Source organism: Morone saxatilis, unplaced genomic scaffold (assembly GCF_004916995.1).
Source record: "Morone saxatilis isolate NCDOM2014 unplaced genomic scaffold, NCSU_SB_2.0 Contig8, whole genome shotgun sequence".
Taxonomy (NCBI): Eukaryota; Metazoa; Chordata; class Actinopteri; family Moronidae; genus Morone; species Morone saxatilis.
Genome location: NW_023340257.1, coordinates 8078676 through 8091263, shown reverse-complemented (window position 1 = coordinate 8091263; position 12588 = coordinate 8078676). Strand labels below are relative to the sequence as shown.

The 12588-nt window shown below is 41.8% G+C and overlaps 1 protein-coding gene across 7 annotated transcripts in view; it reads left to right on the top strand.

Annotated features, from left to right (window-relative positions):
- The first annotated feature begins 883 nt into the window (after positions 1–883).
- fli1 (Fli-1 proto-oncogene, ETS transcription factor) overlaps positions 884–12588 on the top strand; it is a 33111-nt gene continuing 21406 nt past the window's right edge. For 2 of the 7 annotated variants that reach the window (XM_035679837.1, XM_035679836.1), the window contains exons 1-3: positions 885–1042; positions 2891–2975; positions 12249–12460. In XM_035679837.1, the coding sequence (XP_035535730.1) occupies positions 2937–2975; positions 12249–12460 (251 nt within the window). In that variant the 5' untranslated portion in view covers positions 885–1042; positions 2891–2936. The other 5 variants (XM_035679839.1, XM_035679838.1, XM_035679835.1 and 2 more) reach the window with 4 other exon arrangements.

Sequence of the window (12588 nt, the reverse complement as noted above, 5' to 3'; positions counted from 1 at the left end):
GGGGGGGGGGGGGGGGGACTCTTGGTCGAAGATGAGGGCAGCAATGTAAAGGAAATGAAGTTAGTGAACTGAGTGGGGTCAACTGAGCAGGAAAAGACAAACCCGCTGCAGAGGAACTCGTGCTGGTGGTGTATTCCTGCGGGAACTGTCACCATGAGGACAGACAGGTACATGAATGGATATTTGCATACTGTAGAGTAGAGGCTGATGACTGACTATTCAAATATACTGGACTGATTTGAAGTGGTTATGAATGTATATTGTGAATGCGTTCATCATCGGCCTAACTTAAGGGAAATTGTGGCTTATTTGTGCAGATGAGAGGTGTGAAAGTGTCTCCAAAGTTCTCTATTTTCCAGAAATATTCCACATAAAATTGGATCCTTTTGAAAAATATTTGATTAGTTCGGTCAAATGTGTCAGATTAAATGCTTTCTGGAGTTAAAATGGGGGCCTAAATCGATGAGCACACTTTGTCCACCACTAATTTGCGGACGTTTAGAAGTGTGAGAACATACAGTGACAGGTAGACAATGGGTTTGCTTTGTTGCACTGATGTTTGTGGTGTGCTTTTGAAGTTATCACATCAGTTGACCCACACGCCCAATATTTGAAGTGTTGTGAACAAAAGTGAATCCCAACACTAACTATTGAAACACCTGAAAACAAAGGAAAAAAACACATCTTTTACACTTTTTTCCCCCTTCAATTTTCTCAACCAAAATGCTTTGTAAATCAGATTTACGACGCTCTTTCTTTCTCTGCTTTTCCCTTATTTCATGGTTCAGTGGCCTCACACGGCAGGCAAGGGGAGGTTTTACTCTCTGCTCATTGGTCGCGGCTTTCCCATCTCAGCAACATTTCCATTCATGCACCCGGCGCTCCTTTTCAGCCCCTTTCAAAATAACTCACTGTCATCATCATTGGAAAAACGGCTCTGCCTGGACGGGACTAATTATTTAAACTCGGCGGAGGAGTGATTAGATCGAAGAAAAAAAAAAAGAAAGAAAAAAAGATTAAACGACAGACAGAGAAACGACAGGTGAGTGAGAAAAACAACGCAGACTGATTTGGCGTTCGCTGAAGTCCTTGCTCAGGCGGACTGCGGCGAAGGTGTGTGCATGCAGGAGGACAATAAATCATTTCCACTTATTTCATTGCTTTCATTGATGCGCGGTCGCTCTGCAAAAAGCTGCAGATTTGCGCGTCAATCGGTCAGAAAGCAGCTGATGTTTGCATCAATCTGCGCTGCCGTTTGTGTCATCAGATGTGTTGTTAAGCTTCTTCAATGTCTGAGTTAAAATATGAGTTTTGCAGTCGAAATATGCTGGACTTTTTGCCAGCTCACTTATTCTCACTTATTCTCACTTTGGGGGAGTCTGTAGTCTGTGTAAAGGGGGGAGGTGGGGNNGGGGGGGGGGGGGGGGGGTGGAATGCGTATTAGCTGAAAATCAGTTGGCTCTCGTTTATGATGGATAACAGCAAGGTAAGATGCTTAAAATGTAACACTAGAGGGGTCCCGGCCCACGGGGCTGTCTCGGAGGGAGGTTCACGCCGTTATTCACCAGTCCTCCTCCGCCTAATTGGCTGCAGATGCAGTATCCTATGCTCCTTTTACCGCGGAGAAATTGGATGCATTTGGGGAACTTTATGAGGCGAGCCGTGCGTTTGCCTGCAGGAGCCGAGAAGACAAAAAAAAAAAAAACATTGGGTCGCATACAAGTATTTAAACCGTGCCACGTTCATATATAAGCCCTCCTCCATTGGCTAATTTATCATGGGGCAGGAATTCTTTAAAAACAACACAAAAAACAACTTCAGCACAAACGTGAAATTGCGCAGTAATAAAGGAGAAATTTCAGTGCTGTTATAGGAAGGTATAAATCTCCTATGCCTTTTTTATTGTTTCATTTTCTTTTTTGTTGGAATTGTACCTGTCAGGTACTGCCTTAAAATCACAAGGCCCCATGATCCTGCACCCACCACTAATTATGCTAAAATGCAGAGTCGGTTAAAAGGTTCCTGATTGTATATACATCCTAATCCTGGCGGGTCAGGGCACGCATGCTACTGAACAGGAGAATGGTGTCCCAATGGCCCTGTTAAGATATGTCAAACTTTAACGGTGCGTTTTGGATGCCAATATAGAGGTCCATATACGTTCATTTGCTTCATCTCACAGTCTATATAACAGCCATTTGTGATGGTATGTGCCACTGCCTTCCTAATAATTGCGCAGGGAGGGAAGGGCTAAAGACAACGTCCTCTAAGTGCCCTTTCACCCTAGACTTTGTAAGCTGCACTTATTAAAGCGAAAAGTGTTTCAATATGTGGTAAGCTTTAGGGGGGAAAACGTGATGGGGGTTGGGATGAGGCCCTCTTCTTCCTTCTGCCCAGCTCCTATTGGGCCACTTGGAGTAATTCATCCATGTTACCAGTAGGTTAGTGGTGTAATTTCCATCTGTTGGTGTTGTAATGTACGGACAGTATAATCAAAACCTACCTGTATCTAATACTACTGACCGCTCTTGAGAAAAAAAATAAATAAATTGAGGTCTCTATGAAGGAATCAAAGGATCATGTGTGCAGTCACAGGGGGCCATTAAGCAAATTTGAATTTGCCTTTATTTTGGTGGAAGTGGTAACCCATGTGTGCTCTGTGTGGAAGTTCACAAAACCAGCGGTACTTTGGGAGTGTTTGCAGTTCAGCACGTAGCTGTCATGTCAAGTGTAAGGGGTGGCTTGGTGTCAACCAAGAAGTGAGGGATTTTTTTATAGCAAAATGTCAGATACTTGTGAAAATAATACGAAAAGCATCGCGCTGAAAACGAAATAATAATCATTTGTATTAATTATTTATGTATTAATAACATTTTTTCCATTTTCTCAGGGCCCTTTGGACACTGAGCACCCTTGGGCCTGTCTGTCAAGTAGACATGTTTCAAACTGTCCCTGACACGTCGTCTTACGTCAAGGTAAGACACCACCGTCTCTTCGAGCAGGTAATGTTGGAGGGACAAACTGGGGTCCTTTCATTTTTTACTTGGGATGTGATGTTGTCATACTACATACATATTTCTAAAATGCAAAAAAATCAATCAGTAGCTTTATTTATTTACATTAGGAATAAGCCGAATTGCATGTGCACAGTTCATTTTCTGTTGGTTTTATATGAGTAGAATTTAAAAATATATATATTTTTAAACATTATAAGCTCAACACCTGTAGCTTTACACTTTGTCCTCAAGCCAAAAAACTCTGCTGCTATGGCTCATTATCATGTTTGACGTCATGAATCCCTCTCTCTCTCTCTCTGTCCCCCAGTCCTGAGAATGTAAATAAAGCAAACAGCGCACATCTGGTTTTCACATAAAAAAAAACACGGCATCGCGTCTCGCAGCGTGAATACCTGCAACTGCTACACATCTGAGGCAGTCAAACCATTCAATGTTGGGATCTTTTTAACGTCTTAAAACCGCATGTGACCCCTTAGTGTCCACACCGTTCCAAGTTCAACGTGCACTTTTCCTCGCGGTGTCAATTAATTTGGGAGGCTGCATGACGTTTGCTCACATCCATCATAATAATCTGCTGAGGGGTGACTGCTCGGATTGTGCCTCATTAAAACGGGCCATTGTGCAGAGGCGAGCTATGGTAATATCTTCATAATCAAGGTATTTTTCCAAGGGCGACTTGTTAATGTTTTGAAGACTTATTTCCCCTTTGAATAAGGGCTCTTTTCATCCAGCCACGGCGTTTGTGCCGCTGCAAGGAGACTCGGCGTTTCAGGGCCACAGAACAATTCCTGATTTGTTGTCAAAGGCTTGAATAGCGGGGAATGTTTCAGGGGGGAAAAATGCGTTCAGATGAGTATTTCTGCTAAAAAACAAAAAAAAAGACAGCAGACCAATGAGGGACAAAGGTTAAGCATGGAAGGTGATTTTTAGAGTTAACGTTTAAGTTTTACACTGCTTGCATCTTAATGTGGAAATGCAAGATAGATCATTTCTGTTTGTTCTGATTCCATTAATTTTATTTTTCTATCCTGCCCGGATTCAGGGTTAGCGTGTGTTTAATGCGTGCAAGTGCTTCTCTCACATTCAGGGAGATATTGGTCAGAATGTGGCACGCCTCAATCCAAAAATTTAAAGAAATATTCCTCATTCGAGCGAATCCACGGCCCAGCATTTGGTTTTGTTTGGTTAAGGCCAGGCGAGACTGGAACTCTCCAATAAAAATAAATCTCAAATTAATTATGGCCTAGAGCGAGGGCCCAGACAGTTCGTGCTTATATGTGCTGCAGACTCCACTTTTTGCTCTCAGTATTTTGACTCGGGCTGTCTTCTAGCACGAAAGGAGGAATGATTTGAATACAAGTCTGCAGTCTGATAAACAGCAAACTCACCAGGCTCCTATTGACTGGGACTATTTCTTTTGTTGCAATAACCCTCTGTGAAAAAACTCATGATGTGTTACATGCATTGCTTACACTATAAAAAACACTTTTTTTTATACAAAGCACAAGAACAGAGAAGAGGTCATTTGTTGGGGACAGTTCCATGTGAATGTTTTAAGAAAACTTTGCCTTTATCAAGTGCCAGCACCCTGATAATGAGGCAGAATCAACTCAACCCACTGTTAACAAAAATGTGCTTGATTAAAGAGACCTCTTTACGTTTATTTCCTCCTTTATATTTCCTCTTTGACAGAATGCTTTCACTGGTTAGGCCTACATGCCGAATAAAAATCTTAATGCTCACTTTATCTCGTGTGAGACTTCCATTCCAAATTCCATACACTAAATCTTAGTAGATCTTCATATAAGCTAAAAAAGTAAGGATGTGTCTAACAATTGAAAGACTGCTGAACATAAGTCTGCATAGTGTCCGCCCACCTCTGGCTGGTTGCCCCGGCGGAGAGACAGAGGAGCTACTGGCTCGTGGTGTAAGGAAGAAATGTCTGGCTGTCTAGTTCCAGCGTCAAGCCAGATGTTCTGTGGTTCACTGTGTAAACCAACTTGCATCTGTTTATTGGCCTTCCAAAATGTTTGTTACCACTGTATTCATTATGGTCTTGGTAGGTCCTGGACCCCCAGTCTTCCTAATAAGCTCTATGACTGGGATGTGGCAGGTATTGTATTACAGGAGAGGGAATGATTTTGTATGAGGCAGGTTGTTGGCGAGATGTTAGAAAATCTGACTTCTGGGGGAGTCAGAAAAGCATCCTGTAAAGTTTCATATCTCTGTATTTTAATTATTTACACATTGTAAACGAATTGTTGACTCTGCAGTGGGGTGGAGGCTAAGCTTGCTTTTTTTATTAATGGAAACTGATGGGATAATTGCCCAGGAGCACAGCAGTATACAACTAAAAGAATGGGGTATTCAAAGAGACGTGTTTCTATCACTGGTCATAAAGTCCAGTATGGTGAATCACCATCTGGAGGTCACATCTTAACCACTTGTTTACTTTGCCACTTTATCACCAGTCTTCCTACAATAAAATGCACATTAAAACGTGAGACAGGGGAATGTATATTAAAATAAAAAAGAAACCAAAGCAGTCACTGAAGAGTTAAACAAGGTGTCTCCCTTAATTACACGAGTCTGACTGGCCTCAGGCAGGAGAAGCCTTGACCCTTAGCAGGATCCAGATGTGGTGGTCCCAAGGGTGGGGGCCCTCAGCCCCACCAGACCCCCAAGTCAAGAGCAGACAGGCCGGCCCTGCTCGTTGCTGCGGCTCAGTCTCTGTTTGGCTGCTGAGGCCGTTCCCCGAGGCAGAACCCCAACACTGCAAAAAATAGACCGTAATATCCCCGGTAAACTAAATCGCATTATATTTTTAGACATTGTAAAACGTGGTGGTGTAATGAGTTATTCACTTCTGTCCAAAGTACACCTTTTCCTATCCAATGTGATTTTCTTGATACCAGTTGAAGGATTGGTAGAATGAATTAAGGTATAGGCTTTTAAGGCTTGTTAAAAACAACAAAACATTAAACAATTAAGAGTTGTAGGCTACACGTGTGGATTTCATTTTAAGTTTATGAATCTGAGTTATTGTTAGTTTTACATGTGTGCTATTTGTCTTCACACAAAAAAAGCAACACTGAAATGCTGAATTGTGCAATGCATTTACAAAATTGACGTTTCTTGCAGTGTTTTTGGTCTGGTCACGTTCAGAGCTGGCTCCATGTCTAGCATCTGCACTAAAATTATGCTTGAATTGATGAGGGCAATTTCATAGGGCAGACGAAAAAAAAAAAAAAACTATGTAGGGGGTGGGGAATAGAGGGTTTCTTTTTTTTTTAACTAAGAAAGAAACCCTTGAATAGCAAAAGCAAACTCAATAATATTTATTACAATAATCTACATTTGTGCCCCCTTTTCAAGTGCACTTTTGTCGACGCAGGCTGCATTTCACCCATTCAGTCCTGTGCTGAACAGCAGACGCACACGTGTAGAGCAGACCCTCAGACTATAGTGCGGTTAAGACTGAATGCTTGGATTTTATTAATGGTGTCTCAAGCAAACTTCACAGAAGCTTCATACAGAGCTGTAACAAAAAAGACAAGGTTGCAACAACCCCTGCCATAGGTGTTAAGGTTTCTCCCCTTCTTTTGATTTAGAGCTCCATCAGCAGTGAGCCTGAGAGAAACATCTGTCCACGTTCAAAGATAAACTTTATTTAACGTATCACAGTGAAATATAGTATAAAACAGGCTGATTTACAGAGGGATGGAGGCATGGCCAGATGCACGTCTGTGAATCAGTGTAGGCGTGAACCAAAAGCGCTCTAAAACATGGGATCACATAACTTAAGAGTGTCCTGCGATAGTAAACCTGAATTCCGAAAACCTCCGTTAAATGTGTGCAGAAATAATTCATAACTCGGGCAAATAGTAAACCCTTCCACACCGTATGTGACATTACTGGGAAATCAAAACACACAACCCTATTCTACAGCAGGCTACACAGCAATGGCTGTGCACAACGCAGGCAGTCATCCTGTGTAAATATTTCCGAGCAGAAAAACATAACAGCAGAGCGAACACTCAATTGTTTTCCCTGCTTATCTCTCTGGGACAGTATCCTGCTTTTTTGAAGGCAGGGCTTTCGGTGACACACAGCTTCCTTCTCAACCTTCTCAACAGTGGTGACTTCACTTCCCAAATTTAGAGGAAAGAAAAAACTCAATCCGGTAAAAGTGTCTTTCTCTCCGCCACATACCGGGGGCTGGAATTAATTCAGGAGCGTGTCATGTTTGGGATATTGTCGGGGTCCGCTGAAAATTGCGCAAAATGGACGGAACTATTAAGGTAAGGGTGGAGAACGGGGTGTATGAGTTTGTGGGAGACTGCTTTTTCGGAGTTGCGCCTCCTTTTTTAAGCAATGGGTTGAAATGCCCCTCTGTGTCGGTCTGTGAGCTGGGACCTCCAATCTGACGACGATGAGCGGCTTTTTTCTCTCGGTTTGAAAGGGGTAACGAGATTTTCTTCTTTTTCCTCTTTCCTTGAAAGTATCCACTTTCCTTTTTCAATAAGCTGCCTGGTTGTGAGGATACGCTGCGGTGTGGATTCAAGGCTAAATCAGAATCACGCTTTGGATTTCTGGGGACCAAGCGCACAATTACGCACGTCTGGAAAGGCTAAAGGAGTGGCTATTTGTTTCAGACAACGCACTGTAGACTGTACTTTCATATAGGTATAAGTAATCCACGGGTTCAACGATTTGGTTTTGTCTGGGCAGCGGTATTGAGCAATAGCCATGACTGGATGTACCGCTGGATACGATGTGTCGAGCTGCGCAACAGCGGTGTGGCACATCGCCCGGCTCGGTCCGAAGATCTTGTCGTGGGTCAAAAAAAACTGTGATGGTTTGGTATTTACACAAGAAAGAATCTTTCTCTCTTTTTTGCTGTTGATTTTTTTTGTAATGCCTCTTCCTCCTTCGCACTGAGAGTTTTGTCAAAGTTTAAGGAAAGCTGTCATTTGGTAACTTCATGCGGTAACTGCTCAGTTTGCGACACGTAAAACCACAGGGCTTCACAATGATACCTTGGCTTGCTCCTTATATAGTTACACAACTATTTTGAAATGGTATGTTGGTAGTTTAGAGCGCTGGTCTACATTAACATTGGCTACTGGCCCCCGACAGTCAAATTCCAGATGCATTATGGCTGCAGCCACCAGATGTTGAATGGCAAGTCCCGATTAGTTCACCCTGCGATGCGTTCAGTCTGTGTCCTCCGGTTAACAAGTGTAAGCTCAGAAGAATGCAGCATTTTCATTTACTGTTATTGTTGCTAAAAAGCAGTGCGACTTGTTTTCTTTTTAGAAGATTAAAGTAGCGGCTTTGTGGCGGCTGGGTGTGGTGTGAGTTTTGGAAGAGTGTAAACGCTGGCCAGACAAAAATGTCAGGCTGCATATAGTCACTTAAATCCCGTCATTCACCGCTCACAGCACTGTGATTGTTTCATTATGTATCGGGGAGGAATGCCATGCGGCGCGGAGGACGTGAACGTCTCAGCCTGGATGTTTGTAACGCAGCAAGAAGTTGTGACAATTAATGTAATCATAATTGAATCCTCGGGTATAAATGACTGGCTGCTAGCTGCATTCATGCCCGCTAAAAGAGAGGAAGGGCTCTCTAGCCATGAGAGCTTCCTGTTCTACACAATCTTTTCCTGACAGGTTTCCTCTTCCTCCTTAAACAAAAGGCAGGAATGCCCCCCCAACCCCCCCACCGGGTGGCCTCCTGCGAGATGGCTGTGTGTGAACGCCAAACAATCACACGTGCAGTCTGGTGGATGTGGAGCTATTGCATATATCCAGCCGCTCCAGACGCGTCGTGACGCATTTTTTAAGAGATAGACTTGGCTGATGTAAACAGAACAGAGGTGGCTCCCAGCAGGTGTCACACTCACACAATGCTCATAATGGGCCGACAGTTTAACAGCTGAGCGATGATTTATTTCATGTTTTCCCCCTTTGTCTTTAGGACTGTATGGACGTACACTGCAAAAATAGAGTTCAGATTGTATCTATGTTTTTACAAAATTATTTTTAAGGAGTAAATATGTTGGTTTTTTTGGTAACCTGTGTGGAGTTTTCAGGGATTATGTTCAGGGATGGCACTTTATCTAAATTGTGTTAAGAGTGAAACCTTTGGAGAATTATCTGTGGACACTGTGAGACAGACAGAAAACTGAGTGTAACCGCTTGTAGCTGTCACTGTGTGTGTTCCCCGCAGATACTGGAAAGAAAACATAGGCACTGGTCTGGCACTGGTATGTCATCCTTTCAGCTTCTCTTCATGGTGTGCTCCTATTTTTAAAAACCCTCTGCAATCTCGATAGGCACACACCACTTGCCAATCATGGTTTCAATTGTGCAGGCTGATATGTCACTGTAAATATAACGTGCAACAGTCATAATAGTTGAGTTAGCCCTTATCGGGCTGTAATGAGACATTCCCTCACTCTTCTACACTTTATCATCCACAGACTAGCTGGTGTGCTCTGCTCAGATAGTGAGTCCTGCTGCCAGGGTTCAGACTATGATGGATCCACTGATGAAATCACTGGAAAATCTAATTCTGGCAAGAAATGCTCTAGAGAGGTTCAGCTTTTTTATTCGCCCATTACCCCAAAGAATAGCATTTTATTAAAGCAGTAGTACATACACAAGTTATATTTTAATTTGAAATGTGGCATAAGCCTGTTTCTTATTGTGTGAAGAAACATGTAATATAACACCTTAGATTTCCATGACATTTGAGGAGTAGTTTGACTTTACTTCATCACATTATTAAAAAGTATACATGTACCTTTTATCCCACGCTGTTCACAAAAGCTCATTAAAACTTTATTTTATTTGTGTACAAACAGCCAGTAGTGGATCTGTGGCATTGCAACAGAGGGCACTATAGTACAATTGCAAACTGAAACCCTTTTTCACTCCAAATGTTGCCATAACTTGAGAAAATAAATAGTGCAGAGTGAAGGCGTCACCTGTCTTTTTCTTTTATTGGATCAGTTTGAATGTAAAGTACTTGAAAATTAAAATGATTTCAACTTTAGTAATAGAAAAGCTCCAATAGCCACCAATCACTATCAAAATCAAGGATTCAAATATTGCATCAAGTACAGCGATGATCATGTTTTTTTGTTAATTAAATGCAATAAGTTGCCACACAATTTAGTCTTGCTAATGTTTATTTGAACCATGCAGCAATGCCTCTTTTCTTCACAAATATAAGTCAAAAGTATTTTTTATACAGTTATAACTGTCATAAAAGACATCCAGGTTGTGCTTATTGTAGTTAAAATATATTGTAGAACTCAATATCAAAATGGAGCTGGTGAGAGAGCATCCCGGCCATTTATAGTCACTGTAGCGTTGTGGTGTTTGCGTATATATACCACATACATATGAAAAACAGCTTCTAGCTTCTGAGAAACAGTCATTGTCAAAATAGGGACACGTGAAAACTTGCATGAAATGTCTTAGAATGATACTGAAGTTACGTGAGATCATGAGGATTAAGCTTTCATAAAAGTAACATTTTAGAGAATGCAAACAGCTTCATGCTGGAAATATTGATCAATGAATATAAAGTAGCCTTTTCCCCCTGAGGCAGATATGTGGCATTTTGGAATGAAATAATTCAGTCCTCAGGAATTAGACACGTCTCAGTCTAAGCTGTGCCATCAGATCCTATCAGATCCAGATGTGCATCAGACCCTAGCTTAAACCTCAGCAGAAGCATATGACTGTAATGATTTCACTTTATATTCTGACTTATTGTTTTCTGTATTTGTTTGTTTGATCGTTTACAACAATGATAGACAGAGCAATTATAACAAAAGGCTGACTCATCAAGTTATTGTTAAGCATTATTCACATTCTGTGCCATTCAACTGAGACGGTGCCATTGCCTGACTCTGATCACTGACAAACACTAAGCAGTGACATCTGTATGTTAAAATGTGACCCATCAAGTATACAATCCATGCTTTACTTCCAAGACATTACACAAGGAGCATGTTGGAAAGTGTAATATCTTGGCCAGCCGTGAGTTTCTGCGTTTGTTTTCTTTAATAAACTTACATTGCTCCAGCTGAGCCACAGTAGAGGGGTCAGTGTAGCCTTGACCCCCCTGCTTCTGTTGAGTCTTCAGCTGTGGAGGAAAAGCCCAACGCTCAGACAAGACAGACACATCAGGACATGACAGGATTTTTCAGTCAAGAAGATACTGACAATGAGCGAGAGAAGATTATTACACAACCAAGAATCCGGGAAATTTGGTTTTGAATATTTTAAATTGTCAGCTCATTTGAGTAGTCATTTATTTGTTTAAGTGTGAGCCAGTGGGTCATTACTGGTGTAACAGCTGTATGTATTGACTGATAATGTCAGTACACCAGTGCGGTGGCAGCGCCCAAGCTTACAACTCTGTCTTACTCCACTGTGGGCATGATTGAAGTCATCCTAACATCAACAGGAAGCTACAGTTGCTACGTTGGCTGTATACACAAACTACTTAGGATGCCAGACTGCGATATGACCAATAACTGCACATAATTGCTGTAAACAAAAATACACAAGAGATTGAACATCTGACATCACAAGCTTCTGGGAAGTGTCAAATGAGAAACTTGAGTTGTATCCGCTCTTGTTTGTGAGTGTATTCTTCTTATTCTTATTACACATTTCCCCATTTGAATCAGTTTGACATTTTGGGAAATATGCCTCTTTGCTTTCTTTCCTGGAGTTAGATGAGAAGATTGATAACACTTTCATATCTGTCTGTCAAATATGAAACTACAGCCAGGAAGAAGCAGTGAGAGACAGCTAGCCTGGCCCTGTCCAAAAGTTAAATAAATTGCTGCAGCACCTCTAAGACTTTAATTAACACATTATAACTTAATTGAAAAAGTGTAAAGTTAAGTGCCAAAGAGCTGGCTGTATTCTGTTACAGTTGGATAGATGATTTATGCCATGCTAAGCTAACCAGCTGCTGGCTGTATTAAACGGGCAGACTTAAAATTGGTATTGATCTGTTCATGTAACTCTCTACAAGAAAGCAAAAATATCTTCCAAAATATCAAAGTATTATAGTATGTTTAGCGCATATTGGTTGGAATGGCTGCTGTATATTATCGTCTACATGTAATTTGCTTACATACTAGCACTTGTAAAGCGAGTTGAGAAAGACATACCAAGTATTTGTTCCTTCCACCTACAGGAGGCGCTATCAGTGGTGAGTGAAGACCAGTCCTTATTTGAGCCTCCGTACGCTGCTGCTGCCCCTCTCCCCAAGACAGACATGACTGCATCTGGCACACAGGACTACGGCCAGACCCACAAAATCAACCCCTTACCCCCACAGCAGGAGTGGATCAACCAGCCAGTGCGGGTCAACGTCAAGAGAGAATATGAGCACATGAATGGATCCAGGTATGGCACGACAACTTCCTTTTTTAGCTTTAGTGTTCAGTGAGTTTATACTGTGTCCATCTTTATTAGACATTTTGTGTTCATCACTGGAGCTGCTGCTGTAAATGTTTTTTTTATTTTTTTTATTT